The 22,039-nt window shown below is 38.4% G+C and overlaps 1 protein-coding gene across 1 annotated transcript in view; it reads left to right on the top strand.

Moving 5' to 3' along the window:
* LOC131930230 (phospholipid-transporting ATPase ABCA1-like) overlaps positions 1 to 22,039 on the top strand; it is a 38,238-nt gene that overhangs the window by 1,069 nt on the left and 15,130 nt on the right. Inside the window, exons 2-14 of the mRNA XM_059286641.1 lie at positions 1,584 to 1,701; positions 1,843 to 1,997; positions 3,464 to 3,619; positions 3,741 to 3,951; positions 7,807 to 7,904; positions 8,564 to 8,715; positions 10,620 to 10,685; positions 11,299 to 11,334; positions 11,590 to 11,642; positions 13,921 to 14,255; positions 14,965 to 15,111; positions 16,373 to 16,558; positions 21,141 to 21,426. Coding sequence (XP_059142624.1) covers positions 1,584 to 1,701; positions 1,843 to 1,997; positions 3,464 to 3,619; positions 3,741 to 3,951; positions 7,807 to 7,904; positions 8,564 to 8,715; positions 10,620 to 10,685; positions 11,299 to 11,334; positions 11,590 to 11,642; positions 13,921 to 14,255; positions 14,965 to 15,111; positions 16,373 to 16,558; positions 21,141 to 21,426 — 1,999 coding nt within the window. The remainder of the gene's footprint in view (positions 1 to 1,583; positions 1,702 to 1,842; positions 1,998 to 3,463; positions 3,620 to 3,740; positions 3,952 to 7,806; positions 7,905 to 8,563; positions 8,716 to 10,619; positions 10,686 to 11,298; positions 11,335 to 11,589; positions 11,643 to 13,920; positions 14,256 to 14,964; positions 15,112 to 16,372; positions 16,559 to 21,140; positions 21,427 to 22,039) is intronic.

The following is a 22,039-nucleotide window of genomic DNA, read 5'->3' as shown; positions in this document are numbered from 1 at the left end:
CCCCCCCAACCCCACACACCCCCCCCCACACACACCATTTCTTTTGAGTTGGGGAGGGGGGGGGGCTCAGACGTTCTTACGCGGGGGGTGGGGCTTCGCCTCTACCCGAAGAATTGTATGCAAGAAACTCTCACGCAAACCATTTAGATTAGACATTTCCTTTTTATTCAATGTTTACGCGATAATCAATGACGTCATTAGATTACTGTGTGCACTTTCCGCCTTGAGATTATTTTCAACTCTATGCTAAATGTGTCGACGTCATACTTCGTTTTTCGAATTACTATGCAGGTTTTTAATTTGCTTGTGTTTTCTCTAGAGCGTTCTTGTCAGATAGACAGACAGAGCGTTCTTGTCAGATAGATAGACAGACAGCGAAACTATTAGTATTAATAATATATACGAGAAAAATGGCCCGTTGAGGAAGGGTACAACGGGCGCTAGGCTGATAGTGCTGTCTCTTTTCTCTAAACTAAAACCAACCCACCCCCCCACACACACCACCCCCCACCCCACACACCACCCCCCACACACACCACCCCCCCCACACACCGCCCCCAAAAACATGTCTACCGTCCCATTCAACGAAATATAATTATATACTTTTTCCAGTGTCCGCCCCCTCCCAGAAAATTCTACCCCCGCCCCCGAAAATTTCAAGTACCCCCACCCCTCTCCGGGGAGGAAAAAGTCTGAAAGAAACACTGGTGTCGCGCTTAGCCACTACCCAAAGAATTGCATTAAAGAAATTGCAAGAAAACCACTTTTTAGATTAGACACATTAATTAGGCGGTAATTTTATTATAGAGTATCGATGAAGAAATTTCTTTTGAGTTAGGGAGGGGGGGGGGGCTCAGACGTTCTTACGCGGGGGTGGGGCTTCGCTCCTACCCGAAGAATTGTATGAAAGAAACTCTTCACGCAAACCACTTAGATAAGACAAAATTTCCTTTTTATTCAATGTTTACTCTCCGCTTTGAGATTATTTTCTACTCTGTGCTAAATGTGTCGACGTCATACTTCGTTTTTCGAAATACTATGCATGTTTTTAATTTCCTTATGTTTTCTCTAGAGCGTTCTTGTCAGACAGAGCGTTCTTGTCAGATAGACAGACAGCGAAACTATTAGTATTAATATATATATATATATATATATATATATATATATTAGTGGGGGTGCTATGAGCCAAGCTTTCTGATGTTTGGGAATATTTTGAAAGAATTGTATTTTTTTATACCACTATTATTTGTGGATTTTTTAAATCTGCTACTACTGTATATTTTTTTTTACTTCTGATGCTATTTGTAGTTTTGTATACTGCTCCAATTGTTTGTAGTTTTTATACTGCTTTTACTTTTTGTAGTTTTTATACTGCTACTACTGTTTGTAGTTTTTATACTGCTACTACTGTTTGTAGTTTTTATACGGCTACTACTGTTTGTAGTTTTTATACTTCTACTTGCTGTTTGTAGTTTTTATACTGCTACTACTGTTTGTAGTATTTATACTGCTACTTGCTGTTTGTAGTTTTTATACTGCTACTTGCTGTTTGTAGTTTTTATACTGCTACTGCTGATCCCCAGATGTTTGGTAAAAATGTCGCCGTTGCTGGGACAAATATGGACGTGTACGAGGGGCAGATAACCGTGTTGCTAGGTCACAACGGGGCAGGGAAGACAACTACAATCAACATGATCACAGGTGGGTCAGTGTTCAAATACATCAGCGTTAAATTATGTGTGGGGAGTCTAAAATAAAACCCCATTTTCAATCTTTGAGTGAAATCTTAAAGCTAACCTCCAAGCCAAATACAACCAAAGGTATCATTTCACAACTCGTTAGGTTTTCTTCCTGCTACAAGTGGAACCATAACCGTACATGGTCTGGACATGCGTAAGAATACTGACGCTGCCAGAAAATCTATTGGCCTCTGTCCTCAACACGACATCCTGTTCGCTAAACTCACATGCAAGGAACACCTCATCTTTTCCCTGAAGGTAATAGAGCGACGACATAATAACACGACAACTCTAAAATATACTTGCTCATTGTACGGTAAAATAACATGACAACTCTAAAATATACTTGCTCATTGTACGGTAAAATAACATGACAACTCTAAAATATACTTGCTCATTGTACGGTAAAATAACATGACAACTCTAAAATATACATTGCTCATTGTACGGTAAAATAACATGACAACTCTAAAATATACTTGCTCATTGTACGATAAAATAACATGACAACTCTAAAATATACTTGCTCATTGTTCGATAAAATAACAAGACAACTCTAAAATATACATTGCTCATTGTTCGATAAAATAACAAGACAACTCTAAAATATACATTGCTCATTGTTCGATAAAATAACAAGACAACTCTAAAATATACATTGCTCATTGTTCGATAAAATAACAAGACAACTCTAAAATATACATTGCTCATTGTTCGATAAAATAACAAGACAACTCTAAAATATACTTGCTCATTGTACGGTAAAATAACATGGCAACTCTAAAATATACTTGCTCATTGTACGATAAAATAACATGACAACTCTAAAATATACTTGCTCATTGTACGGTAAAATAACATGACAACTCTAAAATATACTTGCACATTGTACGGTAAAATAACATGACAACTCTAAAATATACTTGCTCATTGTACGGTAAAATAACATGACAACTCTAAAATATACTTGCTCATTGTACGGTAAAATAACATGACAACTCTAAAATATACTTGCACATTGTACGGTAAAATAACATGACAACTCTAAAATATACTTGCTCATTAAAGCTGTAATGTTGGTCACATTTCTTCAGTTTTATTCCACCAGTCGGGATCGTCAATTAGTATTTGACTTTTAAACTCTAATTAATGATTAATTAAAATGAAAAAAACAAACCTTTTATCACCCTCTTACATGGTGTCATCCAGTGCGGTCAGCACCGCGCACTCCTCTATCAACGCTTCTCGTTCTGCTACCATTTCGATTGCTTCTAGCTCTTGTTTTGACCTGCCGCTAGCTCTACTACAGTTTGACCTGACGCTAGCTCTACTACAGTTTGACCTGACGCTAGCTCTACTACAGTTTGACCTGACGCTAGCTCTACTACAGTTTGACCTGCCGCTAGCTCTACTACAGTTTGACCTGACGCTAGCTCTACTACAGTTTGACCTGACGCTAGCTCTACTACAGTTTGACCTGACGCTAGCTCTACTACAGTTTGACCTGACGCTAGCTCTACTACAGTTTGACCTGACGCTAGCTCTACTACAGTTTGACCTGCCGCTAGCTCTACTACAATTTGACCTGCCGCTAGCTCTACTACAGTTTGACCTGCCGCTAGCTCTACTACAATTTGACCTGCCGCTAGCTCTACTACAATTTGACCTGCCGCTAGCTCTACTACCATTTCGCCTGCCTCTAGATATTGTTTTGTATTTTTTAGATTCACGGGTTGTACAACAATGAGTCCAAGGCCGCCATCGTTGACCGTCTTAACGCTCTTGGTCTGGGTGGGAAAATGAACAGCTTGGCTTCAAAACTGTCAGGCGGACAAAAGCGGAAATTGTCTTTAGCATGTGCTTTCAGTGGGGATACAAAGGTGAGTGGGGTCAGTTGTGTATAGAGTTTTCGTGTTAATGTCTAGTCAAGAACTAGGGTAACGAGCTATTTCCGATAACGATGTTAATCATTGATTGATCAAATGAGAAGTTAATTGACAGGTCATCTTCCTGGACGAGCCATCGTCCGGCCTTGACCCCGCCGCCAGACGGGAGATGTGGGCTTTCCTAAAGACAATGAGAGAAGGTCGAACCATCCTTTTAACGACCCATTACATGGACGAGGCAGATGTACTGGGCGACAGAATCGCCATCATGGCGGAGGGGAGAGTTAAATGCTGCGGCACACCCATGTTTTTAAAGAGAGTTTATGGTGAGTAAATTAGATGGTTCAGTGTTGTAGCACACCCATGTTTTTAAAGAGGGCTTATGGTGAGTAAATTAGATGGTTCAGTGTTGTAGCACACCCATGTTTTTAAAGAGGGTTTATGGTGAGTAAATGCGATGGTTCAGTGTTGTAGCACACCCATGTTTTTAAACAGGGTTTATGGTGAGTAAATTAGATGGTTCAGTGTTGTAGCACACTCATGTTTTTAAAGAGAGTTTATGGTGAGTAAATTAGATGGTTCAGTGTTGTAGCACACCCATGTTTTTAAAGATTTTTTTTATTGACAGTCTACGGAAAATACTTTTGCTGATTTAAAAGGCATTTGAATGGTCGGTGTAGTTATGTGTGTTTTAGTGAAACATATATGTATTTGTGTGTGTGTGTATATGTGTGTGTGTTTAGATATCAGCGTTAGGAGAGTAGTTTTTGAGTCGTGTGATTGGGTTGGTGGTTTGACTAGTTATATCTTCAAGTTATGTCATGGTGGGTTGTCCAGATTATGGATGTAGCTTTATTCTGTTTGATCTACAAATGCAATCGGTATTTCTTTTAGACATTTTTCTCCGGGTGAGGGAGGGGGGGGGGGCTCTTTAAATTTTCGTGGGGGGGGCACTGATAAAGGTATGCATTTCTAAATCAAATCTACTTTGTTCAGGGGGTGGGGAAGGAGGGTGGACGCCCCTCTGCCCCTGCAGATATGCGTGAAAGAAACCCTGAATGCGACCTTTGTCAAAGGTGAGCTTAGGGTCAAGGTTGATGAGTATGATCTACAACTATATTTAGTGTTAGTTTGAATTGCATTATATCCTACTTTAATCAAATCAATTGGTAACTTTCAGATATTTAAATAATATATTTAAGGATTTAAATCTATAATAATAGTTTTCATTATTCTGTCACTCTTTCTGTCACTTTATCTGTTGGGAACGCTTTTACTATAGAGAAAAAACAAGGAAAGGAATCATTTTAACAGTAAAAATAAAAATGAATCGTAACGTCACATGGCACATATAGTAGGAAATATTATAAAGCCGGAAAAGTACAGACAATAATATGTCGTCATTGATTCTAGAGTAAACAGAATTTAAAGGTCAATGCCAAAAAAATACACCATAATTATGACGTCATTGATACTCGGTTTTATTCGCCCCTGCAAAAATTTCAAGTATGATCTTCAAATGCGACCAGTGTTTGTTTCAGGCTTTTTTTATATTCCGAAGGGGTGGGGCACTTGAAATTTTCGGGTGTGGGAGTGGGGGAGGTTGACTAAATTTTCCGGGAAAGGGGGCGGACACTGTTGATGGTATATTTTCTATATAAGTTATATGTCGTTATAGGAGGCGGTAGACTTTCTTCTAGGGCGCTATTTTCTATATAAGTTATATGTCATTATAGGAGGCGGTAGACTTTCTTCTAGGGCGCTATTTTCTATATAAGTTATATGTCATTATAGGAGGTGGTAGACTTTCTTCTGGGGCGCTATTTTCTATATAAGTTATATGTCATTATAGGAGGTGGTAGACTTTCTTCTGGGGCGCTATTTTCTATATAAGTTATATGTCATTATAGGAGGTGGTAGACTTTCTTCTAGGGCGCTATTTTCTATATAAGTTATATGTCGTTATAGGAGGCGGTAGACTTTCTTCTAGGGCGCTATTTTCTATATAAGTTATATGTCATTATAGGAGGTGGTAGACTTTCTTCTGGGGCGCTATTTTCTATATAAGTTATATGTCATTATAGGAGGCGGTAGACTTTCTTCTAGGGCGCTATTTTCTATATAAGTTATATGTCATTATAGGAGGTGGTAGACTTTCTTCTAGGGCGCTATTTTCTATATAAGTTATATGTCATTATAGGAGGTGGTAGACTTTCTTCTGGGGCTCTGCCCCCCCCCCCACCCGAAGAGTTGCCTGAAAGAAGCTCTAAATGCGGCTTCTTTCAAGTCAGAGCTTAGATGCAAGGTTATGAGATATGACTACGACAGTATTTAGAATAATGTGCAGTAACTACTTGCCGATCAAGGTTAAATCCGGTTAAAATGCCGATTCTGGATAAACATCCGTTTTCATTGACATTTTTCGTTGCCGGTTAAATCTGAAGTTGAGGTGGTTAAGTTTTAGACAAATCGACAACACTATCAACCCAGTGCCCGTTGTATTTCTCCCTCAACGGGCCAATTATCTTGTAGTTAATTAAGAAACTCAATTATTTATTGTGTTTTTATATTTCTATTTCTCTGTAACTAATTAGTTTCGGTTTGGCCTACTTTCCCCTGACAGCATAAATCTAGTTTATGGGTAGATCTAGATAAATTTATTGTATACTCAAATTAGTACTATCAAGCGTATCCTATTAAAAATTGACAAACGTGTTGGAACCTAATAAAATTAGCAAACAGACATTTTTTTTCAGGCATATGTTTTTTTTTCGAGAAAGTAATAGATACGATTAAGGTTAAATTATTGCGCACGGTTTCTTTTCAATTAAAGTTAAAGTTCCTAATGCAGTTTAAAGGTTTGGGTTTAGATTTAGGTTTCTTTTCAGTTGAAACACGTTTCCGTTTCAAGGTTATTTTCTGGTTTCAGACTTTTTCCCCTTCCGGTTGTAGGCCAGTTTTTGGTAAAATTGCCGTTTCCGAATAAATTTTCGTTTCTGGTCATTGTTCTGTCAAAATTTCTGATTCCGGATCAAATGCCGTTTCTCGTTAAATTGGTTCCAGATAAAGTACCGTTTCCATTAAATACAGTTCGGATAAAGTTTTCTACCACTTCGAAGATTTAGTTTGAGTTGGGGATATTGTTTTAGATTAGAAAAAAGTAAGAAACACTATCAGCCTAGCCCCAGTCGTATTTCCCTTCAACTGGCCAAGTATCTAGGAATGTAAGAATGCTGTTCATTGTGATCGTTATATCCACAGGACCCTCTTATGTGCAGTCTCTCGACCCTCTTATGTGCAGTCTCTCGACCCTCTTATGTGCAATCTCTCGACCCTCTTATGTGCAATCTCTCTTGCATACTTGAATTTAAACCGACTTATTAATGACGACATGATATCTTTTCTGGAGCTCACATGATCTAAACCGTCACATTAATCTAAAGTCCCTCTTGAATTTATTTATATTGCTGGCACATTTCTTGCTCTTTAATTTCGGCGTAATACCAGCACACAGCACTTTGTGCATTAAACCTGTTCAATTTTAAATTGACTACAATGTTTTCGGTTCAACATGCATTTCTACTCTATATAAACCTCAAGGTAATGGTATGCTTTTTGTAACAGAGATTGTAATGATATGCTGTGTTTAACAGGGGCAAGTTATCATGAGATTATAATGCTATGCTGTGTTTAACAGGGGCAGGATATCATGAGATTGTAATGCTATGCTGTGTTTAACAGGGGCAAGTTATCATGAGATTATAATGCTATGCTGTGTTTAACAGGGGCAAGTTATCATGAAATTATAATGCTATGCTGTGTTTAACAGGGGCAGGATATCATGAGATTGTAATGCTATGCTGTGTTTAACAGGGGCAGGATATCATGAGATTGTAATGCTATGCTGTGTTTAACAGGGGCAGGATATCATGAGATTGTAATGCTATGCTGTGTTTAACAGGGGCAAGTTATCATGAGATTGTAATGCTATGCTGTGTTTAACAGGGGCAGGATATTATGAGATTGTAATGCTATGCTGTGTTTAACAGGGGCAGGATATCATGAGATTGTAATGCTATGCTGTGTTTAACAGGGGCAGGATATCATGAGATTGTAATGCTATGCTGTGTTTAACAGGGGCAGGATATCATGAGATTATAATGCTATGCTGTGTTTAACAGGGGCAGGATATACACTGAAGATCGTTAAGCAGCCATCTTGTTTGACTGATGTTGTGACTGAGCAGATTCTTCAGATTATTCCTAAAGCTAAGTACATAGTACGTGTTCAAACTTTAAGAATCAGTATATTGTCCTACTACTATTGTATCACTATACGTACATTATTATATATATACATTTATATATATATATATATATATATATATATATATATATATATATATATATATATATATATATATATATATATATATGCCATTAAACGGTGGCAATCGATTCTGTCTGCAACTCGATAGGATTCAGCTTTTAAGACACATAGAACCATTGAATCAATGGTACTACATTGGATGAAATATCCGTTTACTTTGTCATTCTATGTAGTATCCATGAAATATATATTTCTGTAAATTTTGGAATAGACAAAATTCTTTCAATGTTGGACCATCTTTTGATGTATTCCTATAGAACAGATGTTAGACCATCTATTGATATTTTGCCTTAGATGTTAGACCATCTATTGATATATTGCTGTATATGTTAGACCATCTATTGATATATTCCTGTAGATGTTAGACCATCTATTGATATATTCCTGTAGTTGTTAGACCATCTGTTGATATATTCCTGTAGTTGTTAGACCATCTATTGATAAATTCTGTAGATGTTAGACCATCTATTGATATATTCCTGTAGATGTTAGACCATCTATTGATATATTCCTGTAGTTGTTAGACCATCTTTTGATGTATTTCTGTAGAGCGAAACCAACTCTGAGATACACTACCTGCTGCCTGAAAACGTGACAGAAATGTTTCCAGAGTTGCTGAAGGTTCTAGAAAATGACGCCGAACAGCTAAAAATAACTGGTTTCGGTCTGACAGCAACCACAATGGAGGATGTCTTTGTAAAGTTCGTCTATATTTTTGTTTTGTTTTACGCTTTACATTTATCTATTTATCTTTTGTTTTACGCTTTACATTTATCTATTTATCTTTTGTTTTACGCTTTACATTTATCTATTTATCTTTTGTTTTACGCTTTACATTTATCTATTTTTTAATGATATTTCTTTTCACCGTATCAATTTCATTTAAATATTTAAATTGTATTATTGACGTTATTGCTAATTTTAATTTGAAACGAATAAATTGTTACTCAAATAGTGAAAAATATCTGATTGTACAAGCTCTCACATAAATAGATAGGTAGGTGGTGGGTTTGTGTTCACATCCTTTAACTTATAGTTACCTGTGTTACACATTTATTTCAACTTTCACTACATCTTTGTTTAAAACGACAATACAAGAATACATAAAAATCACCATATTTGATATTGAATAATTTATTAAAAAATTAATAAACGGAGTTCAGATAGCAAGTTGCTGATATTTTTAAGAAAATATTTCTAGTCGTGTGTTTGTGTTGACTGAAATAGAAACGAATTGAATGGTGAAAAAATTATATCACGTGCTTTTAAAATTAAAATCTAAACAAATTTAAAAACAAAACAAATGCTTATTGCTAAAAATTAGATATCATGCTATCTCTTACATATTTTAGCAATCAAAGCTTTTATTAAAGAAAGTTTGTTTTATTATTTTCAATGAATTTAAAACCTTGTTATTTTAACGGTCTTTATATTTTATTTTATTCTCCAGTTTTATATACTTTCTAATATTTAGTAATCATCATTTGTTTTAAATGTGTATATACATTTTTTAAAAAGCACATAGTACAATTTTATCCACATTCAATTTTTTGCCTTAGTGTCACCCCCTAAATAGTGTCAGCCCGTGCGGTTCGCCCCCCCCCCTCATGCACCCCCATTGTGGCGTTTCTTGACATCTAGGCGATTAGTTGAGGCTTAGTCGGTGTTGGATTAGACACGTATTAGTTGAGGTGTAGAGTTGGATTAGACACGTATTAATTGAGGTGTAGTTTGATTAGACACGTATTAGTTGGAGTGTAGAGTTGGATTAGACACGTATTAGTTGAGGTGTAGAGTTGGATTAGACACGTATTAGCTGAGGTGTAGAGTTGGATTAGACACGTATTAGCTGAGGTGTAGAGTTGGATTAGACACGTATTAGTTGAGGTGTAGAGTTGGATTAGACACGTATTAGTTGAGGTGTAGAGTTGGATTAGACACGTATTAGCTGAGGTGTAGAGTTGGATTAGACACGTATTAGCTGAGGTGTAGAGTTGGATTAGACACGTATTAGCTGAGGTGTAGAGTTGGATTAGACACGTATTAGCTGAGGTGTAGAGTTGGATTAGACACGTATTAGCTGAGGTGTAGAGTTGGATTAGACACGTATTAGGTGAGGTGTAGAGTTTGATTAGACACGTATTAGATGAGGTGTAGAGTTGGATTAGACACGTATTAGTTGAGGTGTAGAGTTGGATTAGACACGTATTAGTTGAGGTGTAGAGTTGGATTAGACACGTATTAGTTGAGGTGTAGAGTTGGATTAGACACGTATTAGTTGAGGTGTAGAGTTGGATTAGACATGTATTACACACAACATGCAACATTTCTTTAATCCCCTCCACTATACAACAATTCTATAATCCCCTCCACCATACAAAATTTCTTTAATCCACACAACATACATTTCTTTAATCCACTCCACTATACAACAGTTCTTTAATTCCCCCCCCCACCATACATTTCTTTAATTCATACAACATACATTTCTATAATCCCTCCACCATACATATCTATAATTCCCTCCACCAGGTCCACCATACAACATTTCTTTAATCCCCTCCACCAGGTCCACCCTACATCTTTCCTCAATTTTCATTTTCAGAGTCGGAGAAGGAGGAGTAGCTGAAGATGTAGCTGAAGCGAACAAAAAAGATGACCAGTCGTCCGTGTAGGTTGAACTGTTCAAATATTCTTAGACTTTCTTTCAAACCCACTACCCTCCATTCAGCCGGTTGGCTAATGTTGTCTTCATACGAAAACACACACGCTGTAATTGCTCAGTACAGAAGAAAACTGGATGTTTATTGATACCATTTGCTGGAATTTGTTCGCGGAGGATAATTGTTAGGTCGCGCCATCCTAAAAAAAAAAGCCCAATAATAAGTAATCTTTAGCTTTTGTCATGTAACACGCACGCACGCACGCACGCACACACACACACATACACACACAAACAAAACACAAACACAAACTTAAACTCACACACACACATACACACACACAAACACAAACACAAACAAAACACAAACACAAACTCACACTCACACACACACACACACGCACACACACACGCACGCACGCACGCACTCACACACACTCACACACAAACTCAAAAATACACACAAACACAGATACATTCAGACACACACAGACACACACACATATATATATATATATATATATATATATATATATATATATATATATATATATATATATATATATATATTGTATTATTGTATTATATTTGTATTTATATAAACAAACGTATGCTGTTTTAGAGTTATTGAAATGACAGAATCTGGACCGAAGGAAAGGTAAGTTCTTTTTATTTTAAGTCTTCTAAGAAGGTTAATTTATGTAAACTGCATACATCGATACATGAGGGAGAATTAGGCTTAGATTGTACCGGTTCCTAATTGGTTAACATCAACTGCGATTTAAATAGTGGGTAGGCCTAGGCCCTACTTCCTGAAGTAATCAGTGTCCATAACATTTTTAACACACATTATTCTACTACATTGACAAGCAACGCACTTAAAGCTAACATTATTTTCAATGTTAAATTTCAGACCTAAATCTAGTGCTGTTGATTTAACTAAAGGATCAAGCACCACACCTACAGGTTTGTATTTAGTATGAGCCTGATGTACAATCTGATGCAATTTCTTTGTATTTAGGCTCCAATTCAGAGCTGTAAAGATGGTAGCCTAAAAGTTATGGTGCCAAGGGGAAGCAAATTAGGCAAATAAATAAGGCGTTTATCTATTTTTTAGCGCAATTTCGTTACAGGAATTGCGATTATTAACTCGTCATTTCTGGATGGATGTGTGTCCCCAGCTTTAAGTCCTCAACGAAGCAATATCGAGGACTAGTTCCAAAAGCAAATATGTTAAGCAAGTTCCGAGGATGATTGTGGGCTAAACAAATTCCCGAAATTCCATCCTGGATTTCCCGGAAAATAGCAAAAAAAAACTTTTAAAAAATGCAGTTTTTGGCCCATATCTCGGCAACTAGACAACTTAGCGACTTGAAACATTTACCAATCGATTTCTGCCATAATTTAAAACAATATTGGCGAAGAAAGTTTTCAAAAAATATCCTTTCGTTTGGTCACAAAAGATTAATTAAGGAAATTGCGCTTAATTTGTCACTAGACTTTTTATTAACTAGTTTTGTCTCTTATTAGTAATAACGTAATTTTAAACATTGCGTATCGTTAATTACTTTCTCGTATATTTGAAGTGTAGAGATAGTCTTGTAATCGTGCAAAAAAATAAAATAAAATTCGAGATTTTTGTAAATCTCGACGTTTTAGGGCTCTCTTAGTCAGAAAAAACATAGTTTTGCAATCTTGTCCGTATGTCTGTGTATATGTGTGTCTGTGTGTGTGTGTGTGTGTGTGTGTATAAACGCTATAACTTGAGTACCGTTACAGCTAGGTTGATGAAATTTATCTCGTACTAAATATAGTCGTAGATTATACCTGTAAAGCTTGCCCCTAAGGTAGCATTTAGAGTTACTTTAAGACATCTGAAAGAAATAGAATTTTTAAAGAAAAATATATACTTTTAGCAGTGTCCCTCCCTCCGAAAATTTAAATAGCTGCCTACACGGAGAAGAATGTCTAAAAGAAACTAAGAGGATATTAGTACTAAAGCTAGGTCTATAAAGCTCGGTCGTTTACATTTCATATATACGTATTCTATCAAATTTGTAGTACTGTATCAACTTTTCAGCGATATCCAGTAACCGGAAGTGGAACTTATTTTAATTTTGGTTTTTCAAACGCCTATAAGTTGAGTTCTGTTTCATATAGATAAACGAATTTTCATATATAAATACAAGCAGGGGGGGGGGGGGTTGCAAATCGAAAGTTTGAGAGGGGGGGGGTGCAAATCGAAAACTTGAAAGTTTTTTCCCCGGGAAGGGTCGCTACGTGTCTGGGGGGGGGGGGGGGGGGTGACGACATTAAGTGCCGCACCGGGTGACACCCGACCTCGCTACGCCACTGAATACAAGATCTAATTTTCTGTCTTCTATAAAATTTTGAGTAATTTCCGTTGCACAGAAGTAGTATTTTACGCTATTTATGATTTCTCAAAAAAAAAAAAAAAAAAAAAAAAACGCATATGAATTTATAAAGCACTAGTAATCCGCACTATTATACACATATTGATTGCCGTTCACTTGGTGTGTAATACTTTTTTCTACTAGATTCTATTCTATTTTTAAAAAGTTTAACTTAAGTATGTAAAAACTGATGCGAATCATGTCTATAATCCTGAGTTACCATCCCTGAAGTGTTATATAAGAATATTCGAGAAAGTTTAGGGAGATGACTCCCGCTTTAATTGTGTCGTTTTTTCATTTCGATCATTACTCTAGAATCTATGACGTTATTAAATTGTGTGTCTATCATTACTCTAGAATCTATGACGTTATTTTATTGTGTGTACTTTTTTGGCTCCAAAACTTTTGTTTCGTTTCATTTGAATAAATTGCTATTAGTTTCATGTAATGTCAATATAGTTCACTGTTAAACTTTTTATTTTCCTTGTATTTTCTCTAGAGCGTTCTCATCAGACAGACAGACTGACAGACAGACAGACGGACGGACGGACGGACGGACGGACGGACGGACGGACGGACGGACGGACGGACGGACGGACGGACCGACAGACAGACAGACAGACAGACAGACAGACGGACGGACGGACGGACGGACGGACGGACGGACGGACGGACGGACGGACGGACGGACGGACAGACAGACAGTCGGACAGATGGACAGACAGACAGACAGACAGACGGTCAGACAGTATAACTATAGCCCTATATGTTGCTTGACAATGTCGAATATCATTTGTTTTAATTGATTGACATGGTACTTATGTTGACAGAACAAATCTTCAAGATCTTTAACGAAAGCAAGTGTACCACGAAACCAGCCGTCTTCTACCAGCAGCTGAGGGGGATCTTCATCAAGAAGTTCATTTTGTTTAAACGAAGCCTCGTGTCTTCACTCATTTTAATTATACTCCCTTTGCTTTTCGTTGCCTTTGGTCTCTACGCGGACCGTCAGGAAGCCTTGCTGCAAATTGAGCCGATGACTTACAGTGCTGACCGGTTGACCAACCTGATCACACCGATTTCTACAACTAAAGAGACCTCTCCAAGACTTGTGGATGCTTACAAAAAGCAACTGCCATCTTCCGAGTTTACTGAATTAGACAGGGTAATTTCACTTAAGCAACTGCCATCTTCCGAGTTTACTGAATTAGACAGGGTAATTTCACTTAAGCAACTGCCATCTTCCGAGTTTACTGAATTAGACAGGGTAATTTCACTTAAGCAACTGCCATCTTCCGAGTTTACTGAATTAGACAGGGTAATTCCACTTAAGCAACTGCCATCTTCCGAGTTTACTGAATTAGACAGGGTAATTTCACTTAAGCAACTGCCATCTTCCGAGTTTACTGAATTAGACAGGGTAATTCCACTTAAGCAACTGCCATCTTCCGAGTTTACTGAATTAGACAGGGTAATTCCACTTAAGCAACTGCCATCTTCCGAGTTTACTGAATTAAACAGGGTAATTTCACTTAAGCAACTGCCATCTTCCGAGTTTACTGAATTAGACAGGGTAATTCCACTTACTTGTCTAGGCAATAAAACGTTAAGAAATAGCTAAATATATTTTCTTCTTAATTTAGTAATTGTACATTAAGTTGTAGAATAGATGGACTTTACAGATCTTTTTCTAACGGAAAACTGGGTCGTTTAGTTGTCTATAAAATATTGAAAACGCTCTTGAAGTAATGACTATAAGAATTAACGAGCTGTTTGAAACCTACATGTAAACATAATACCTGAACCGCTTTCTAATTAACAATTAATAGTAATTGTGATTGTATAAATATGTATCTGATGTTTGATGTTTCCAGAATGACCCCGACGGTTACTTTCTCAATTGGGGCAATGCTAACGGTCAAGAAAAATACGATCAAATGGGTTTTGGTGTGCTCTTCAACGAGACGGGGAGAACGGTGCTATATTACAACGGCAGGCTAACACACGGCCAGGGACTTGCGGTAAAACTATGGGCTACTTCATCATACCTTCTAGGGCCACAATTTGCTAGTTTCTTTGATTTACGCCCTGCCATTAAATCAGAGGCAAAGGCAAAGGAAATTAAGGGGAATGGCCATCTCCGCATTATATATATATATATATATATATATATATATATATATATATATATATATATATATATATATATATATATATATATATATATATATATATATATATACTAACATGGGGTTTCTTCGGAAGGGGGGGGGGTGACACCATGAGATCCCGCACCGAGTAACACCCGACCTTGCGACGCCACTGCTTGCCCCTTTCCAGGGGTGTGGTCTATTACAACTGAAATTATTACAACTGATATTATCTTACAAGAAGTACAGCAGGCGAAGAAGCATATGGTGAAGTTGAATTGAGCAAACTTTATTTTTATTGAAGTTCACAGTTTTATCCTAATCCAGACTTGTTCTATCCTTTTATTGCTATCAATAGCTTTGTGTATGCTTAAAAAACTGTGAATAAAAATGATAGTCTAATCTTCTAGCTTCAACTGATGCTAAACATGATAATCTAATCTTCTAGCTTCAACTGATGCTCAACATGATAATCTAATCTTCTAGCTTCAACTGATGCTCAACATGATAATCTAATCTTCTAGCTTCAACTGATGCTAAACATGATAATCTAATCTTCTAGCTTCAACTGATGCTAAACATGATAATCTAATCTTCTAGCTTCAACTGATGCTAAACATGATAATCTAATCTTCTAGCTTCAACTGATGCTCAACATGATAATCTAATCTTCTAGCTTCAACTGATGCTCAACATGATAATCTAATCTTCTAGCTTCAACTGATGCTCAACATGATAATCTAATCTTTTAGCTTCAACTGATGCTAAACATGATAATCTAATCTTCTAGCTTCAACTGATGCTCAACATGATAATCTAATCTTCTAGCTTCAACTGATGCTCAACATGATAATCTAATCTTCTAGCTTCAACTGATGCTCAACATGATAATCTAATCTTCTAGCTTCAACTGATGCTAAACATGATAATCTAATCTTCTAGCTTCAACTGATGCTCAACATGATAATCTAATCTTCTAGCTTCAACTGATGCTCAACATGATAATCTAATCTTCTAGCTTCAACTGATGCTCAACATGATAATCTAATCTTCTAGCTTCAACTGATGCTCAACATGATAATCTAATCTTCTAGCTTCAACTGATGCTCAACATGATAATCTAATCTTCTAGCTTCAACTGATGCTCAACGCTGAGGTCAAGGCAGCACTGGGGGACGACTTTTCTATTGAGCTTGGCCTCCAGTATTTTACTGCGGGAAGTATCACTGGCTTCGCAATGAGCACGCTGACCGCTGTCATCTTTGCCATGGTGCTTCTGCCAGTCATGTTTATCTACGCCCTGATAGTTGAACGTGCGGTAAGTCATAAGATGAGCTAAGTCATCAGATGATCTAAGTCATCAGATGATCTAAGTCATCAGATGATCTAAGTCATCAGATAATATAAGTCATCAGATGATCTAAGTCATCAGATGATCTAAGTCATCAGATGATCTAAGTCATCAGATGATCTAAGTCATCAGATAATCTAAGTCATCAGATGATCTAAGTCATCAGATGATCTAAGTCATCAGATGATCTAAGTCATCAGATGATCTAAGTCATCAGATGATCTAAGTCATCAGATGATATAAGTCATCAGATGATCTAATTCTTCAGATGATCTAAGTCATCAGATGATCTAAGTCATCAGATGATCTAAGTCATCAGATGATCTAAGTCATCAGATGATCTAAGTCATCAGATGATATAAGTCATCAGATGATCTAAGTCATCAGATGATCTAAGTCATCAGATGAGCTAAGTCATCAGATGATCTAAGTCATCAGATGATCTAAGTCATCAGATGATCTAAGTAATCAGATGATCTAAGTCATCAGATGATCTAAGTCATCAGATGATCTAAGTCATCAGATGATCTAAGTCATCAGATGAGCTAAGTCATCAGATGATCTGTCATCAGATGATCTAAGTCATCAGATGATCTAAGTCATCAGATGATCTAAGTCATCAGATGAGCTAAGTCATCAGATGATCTAAGTCATCAGATGATCTAAGTCATCAGATGATCTAAGTCATCAGATGATCTAAGTAATCAGATAATCTAAGTCATCAGATGATCTAAGTCATCAGATGATCTAAGTCATCAGATGATCTAATTCATCAGATGATCTAAGTCATCAGATGATCTACGGCCTGATAGTTGAATGTGCGGTAAGTTATCAGCAGTCATGGACATTCTAATTTAGACAGAGATCCTTTATGTAATGACATTCTTTATCTCTTTATATCTCAGAAAGATGTTAATAGCGTTAGAACATTCTTTATCTCTCAGAAAGATGCTACTAGCGTTAGAACATTCTTTATCTCTCAGAAAGATGCTACTAGCGTTAGAACATTGTGCACAGTAGCCGCATGGGATACGGGCAGCAAAGGGATATGATAAAGGGTGACAACTACGCGAATATTTGGCATTATATGCTGAACAGTTCGACACCACATTTAATACGTTACCGTGTAAAGAAATTTTTTTTTAATAGTATGTAACAGAGTAAATGGCATAATTAAATCACAGATTCAAACACCTTCCTGTATTTGAGGAGTGGAGGGGTGGGGTAGGGGGGATGTGGAGTGAACAATGACTTTACCAGATGGATTAATGGAACAATGTTATATAGATAATGTCTTTTATGTGTGTTCTGTCATCTCCTGTCTGTCCAGCCCCATATGTTGTGTACAGTCTCCTGTGTCTAGAGTCAAGTCTCCTGTCTGTCCAGCACCCATATGTTGTATATGTTGTGTACAGTCTCCTGTGTCTTGAGTCAAGTCTCCTGTCTGTCCAGCACCCATATGTTGTGTACAGTCTCCTGTGTCTTGAGTCAAGTCTCCTGTCTGTCCAGCACCCATATGTTGTGTACAGTCTCCTGTGTCTTGAGTCAAGTCTCCTGTCTGTCCAGCACCCATATGTTGTGTACAGTCTCCTGTGTCTTGAGTTAAGTCTCCTGTCTGTCCAGCACCCATATGTTGTGTACAGTCTCCTGTGTCTTGAGTCAAGTCTCCTGTCTGTCCAGCACCCATATGTTGTGTACAGTCTCCTGTGTCTTGAGTCAAGTCTCCTGTCTGTCCAGCACCCATATGTTGTGTACAGTCTCCTGTGTCTTGAGTCAAGTCTCCTGTCTGCCCAGCACCCATATGTTGTGTACAGTCTCCTGTGTCTTGAGTTAAGTCTCCTGTCTGTCCAGCCCCATATGTTGTGTATGTTGTGTACAGTCTCCTGTGTCTTGAGTTAAGTCTCCTGTCTGTCCAGCCCCATATGTTGTGTACAGTCTCCTGTGTCTTGAGTTAAGTCTCCTGTCTTTCCAGCACCCATATGTTGTATATGTTGTGTACAGTCTCCTGTGTCTTGAGTCAAGTCTCCTGTCTGTCCAGCACCCATATGTTGTGTACAGTCATGTGTCTTGAGTCAAGTCTCCTGTCCGTCCAGCACCCATATGTTGTGTACAGTCTCCTGTGTCTAGAGTCAAGTCTCCTGTCTGTCCAGCACCCATATGTTGTGTACAGTCTCCTGTGTCTTGAGTCAAGTCTCCTGTCTGTCCAGCACCCATATGTTGTGTACAGTCTCCTGTGTCTTGAGTCAAGTCTCCTGTCTGTCCAGCACCCATATGTTGTGTACAGTCTCCTGTGTCTAGAGTCAAGTCTCCTGTCTGTCCAGCACCCATATGTTGTGTACAGTCTCCTGTGTCTTGAGTCAAGTCTCCTGTCTGTCCAGCACCCATATGTTGTGTACAGTCTCCTGTGTCTTGAGTCAAGTCTCCTGTCTGTCCAGCACCCATATGTTGTGTACAGTCTCCTGTGTCTTGAGTCAAGTCTCCTGTCTGTCCAGCACCCATATGTTGTGTACAGTCTCCTGTGTCTTGAGTCAAGTCTCCTGTCTGTCCAGCACCCATATGTTGTGTACAGTCTCCTGTGTCTTGAGTCAAGTCTCCTGTCTGTCCAGCACCCATATGTTGTGTACAGTCTCCTGTGTCTAGAGTCAAGTCTCCTGTCTGTCCACACCCATATGTTGTATATGTTGTGTACAGTCTCCTGTGTCTTGAGTCAAGTCTCCTGTCTGTCCAGCACCCATATGTTGTGTACAGTCTCCTGTGTCTTGAGTCAAGTCTCCTGTCTGTCCAGCCCCATATGTTGTATACAGTCTCCAGTGTCTTGAGTCAAGTCTCCTGTCTGTCCAGCACCCATATGTTGTGTACAGTCTCCTGTGTCTTGAGTCAAGTCTCCTGTCTGTCCAGCACCATATGTTGTGTACAGTCTCCTGTGTCTTGAGTCAAGTCTCCTGTCTGTCCAGCCCCATATGTTGTGTACAGTCTCCTGTGTCTTGAGTCAAGTCTCCTGTCTGTCTAGCACCCATATGTTGTGTTCAGTCTCCTGTGTCTTGAGTCAAGTCTCCTGTCTGCCCAGCACCCATATGTTGTGTACAGTCTCCTGTGTCTAGAGTCAAGTCTCCTGTCTGTCCACACCCATATGTTGTATATGTTGTGTACAGTCTCCTGTGTCTTGAGTCATGTCTCCTGTCTGCCCAGCACCCATATGTTGTGTACAGTCTCCTGTGTCTAGAGTCAAGTCTCCTGTCTGTCCAGCACCCATATGTTGTGTATGTTGTGTACAGTCTCCTGTGTCTTGAGTCAAGTCTCCTGTCTGTCCAGCACCCATATGTTGTGTACAGTCTCCTGTGTCTAGAGTCAAGTCTCCTGTCTGTCCAGCACCCATATGTTGTGTACAGTCTCCTGTGTCTTGAGTCAAGTCTCCTGTCTGTCCAGCACCCATATGTTGTGTACAGTCTCCTGTGTCTTGAGTCAAGTCTCCTGTCTGTCCAGCACCCATATGTTGTGTACAGTCTCCTGTGTCTTGAGTCAAGTCTCCTATCTGTCCAGCCCCATATGTTGTGTACAGTCTCCTGTGTCATGAGTCAAGTCTCCTGTCTGTCCAGCACCCATATGTTGTATATGTTGTGTACAGTCTCCTGTGTCTTGAGTCAAGTCTCCTGTCTATCCAGCACCCATTTATTGTGTACAGTCTCCTGTGTCTTGAGTCAAGTCTCCTGTCTGTCCAGCACCCATATGTTGTGTACAGTCTCCTGTGTCTTGAGTCAAGTCTCCTGTCTGCCCAGCACCCATATGTTGTGTACAGTCTCCTGTGTCTAGAGTCAAGTCTCCTGTCTGTCCACACCCATATGTTGTATATGTTGTGTACAGTCTCCTGTGTCATGAGTCAAGTCTCCTGTCTGTCCAGCACCCATATGTTGTGTACAGTCTCCTGTGTCTTGAGTCAAGTCTCCTGTCTGTCCAGCACCCATATGTTGTGTACAGTCTTCTGTGTCTTGAGTCAAGTCTCCTGTCTGTCCAGCACCCATATGTTGTGTACAGTCTCCTGTGTCTTGAGTCAAGTCTCCTGTCTGTCCAGCACCATATGTTGTGTACAGTCTCCTGTGTCTTGAGTCAAGTCTCCTGTCTGTCCAGCACCCATATGTTGTGTATGTTGTGTACAGTCTCCTGTGTCATGAGTCAAGTCTCCTGTCTGTCCAGCACCCATATGTTGTGTACAGTCTCCTGTGTCTTGAGTCAAGTCTCCTGTCTGTCCAGCCCCATATGTTGTGTACAGTCTCCTGTGTCTTGAGTCAAGTCTCCTGTCTGTCCAGCACCCATATGTTGTGTACAGTCTCCTGTGTCTTGAGTCAAGTCTCCTGTCTCTCCAGCACCCATATGTTGTGTATGTTGTGTATAGTCTCCTGTGTCTTGAGTCAAGTCTCCTGATCTTTGTCTCATATCTTGTGTATTTAGTCTTGTCTTTGGTTTTGCATTTGCTGATTTGTCTGTAGTAATGGTCATGCTGTCACATTTGTTTACATCTTATGACTGGTGCTAAAGTTATTTTCATCTTTAGACTGGTGCCAAACACCTCCAAACACTGAGCGGTGTCCACCCTGTAGCGTATTGGCTGGGGACGTTTGTCTTCGACTTTCTGCTATTTATAACCATCATCACCGTATACATGTGCTTGCTGGCTTTCAACCACAAAGTCTTCCTCGACCGCGACCGCTGGCTAGTTTTAGTCATCGGCTTTTCCGCATTTAGCATCGCATCTTTTCCGTATCTCTACCTGATACAGAACATCTTCTCCTCGCCGACAATAGCAATCGTCATCATTCTCATCGTCAATCTCGTCATAGGTAATTGATCTCATTTTTTCTCTTTCTGTAATACAGTCATTACTTGTACTAAATAGAAAGCAGAGATGTAACTTTTCCTTTTTACTTTCTCGTATATACGCAGTATAGATAAAGTCTTGTAATCGTGCAAAAAAAAAAATAATCGAGATTTTTACAAATCTCGACGTTTTAGGACTACACCTCACTGATAAGGAAAAACATAATTTTGCAATCTTGTCCGTATGTTTGTGAAATTTCATAAATAAGTATTTTATCAAAATCGTAGATCCGTATCAACTTTTGAGCGATTTCCGATAACCGGAAGTGGTACTTTTTCTACTTTGATTTTTCAAAAGCCTATAACTTGTGTACTATTTCAGATAGATAAATTAAATTTCACATGTAAGTAAAAGATCTAATTTTCTGCCTTCTGTCAAATTTTGAGTAATTTCCGTTGAGCGCAAGTAGTAATTTTCACTATTTCCGATTTCTCAAAAAACATGAGAATTTATAAAGTACTAATAATATTCCGCACTATTATACACATCTTTATTCGGTGTTCGCTTGGTGCGCAATTCTTTTTTCTATGAGATTCTATTCTATTTTAAAAAGTTTAAGTATTTAAAATGGATTA

This window comes from Physella acuta, unplaced genomic scaffold (genome assembly GCF_028476545.2).
Source record: "Physella acuta isolate Inbredline_101_S28 unplaced genomic scaffold, ASM2847654v3 ptg000098l, whole genome shotgun sequence".
Taxonomy (NCBI): domain Eukaryota; kingdom Metazoa; phylum Mollusca; class Gastropoda; family Physidae; genus Physella; species Physella acuta.
Note: the sequence above shows the minus strand (reverse complement) of the source record. Positions and strands in the feature narration are given on the sequence as shown.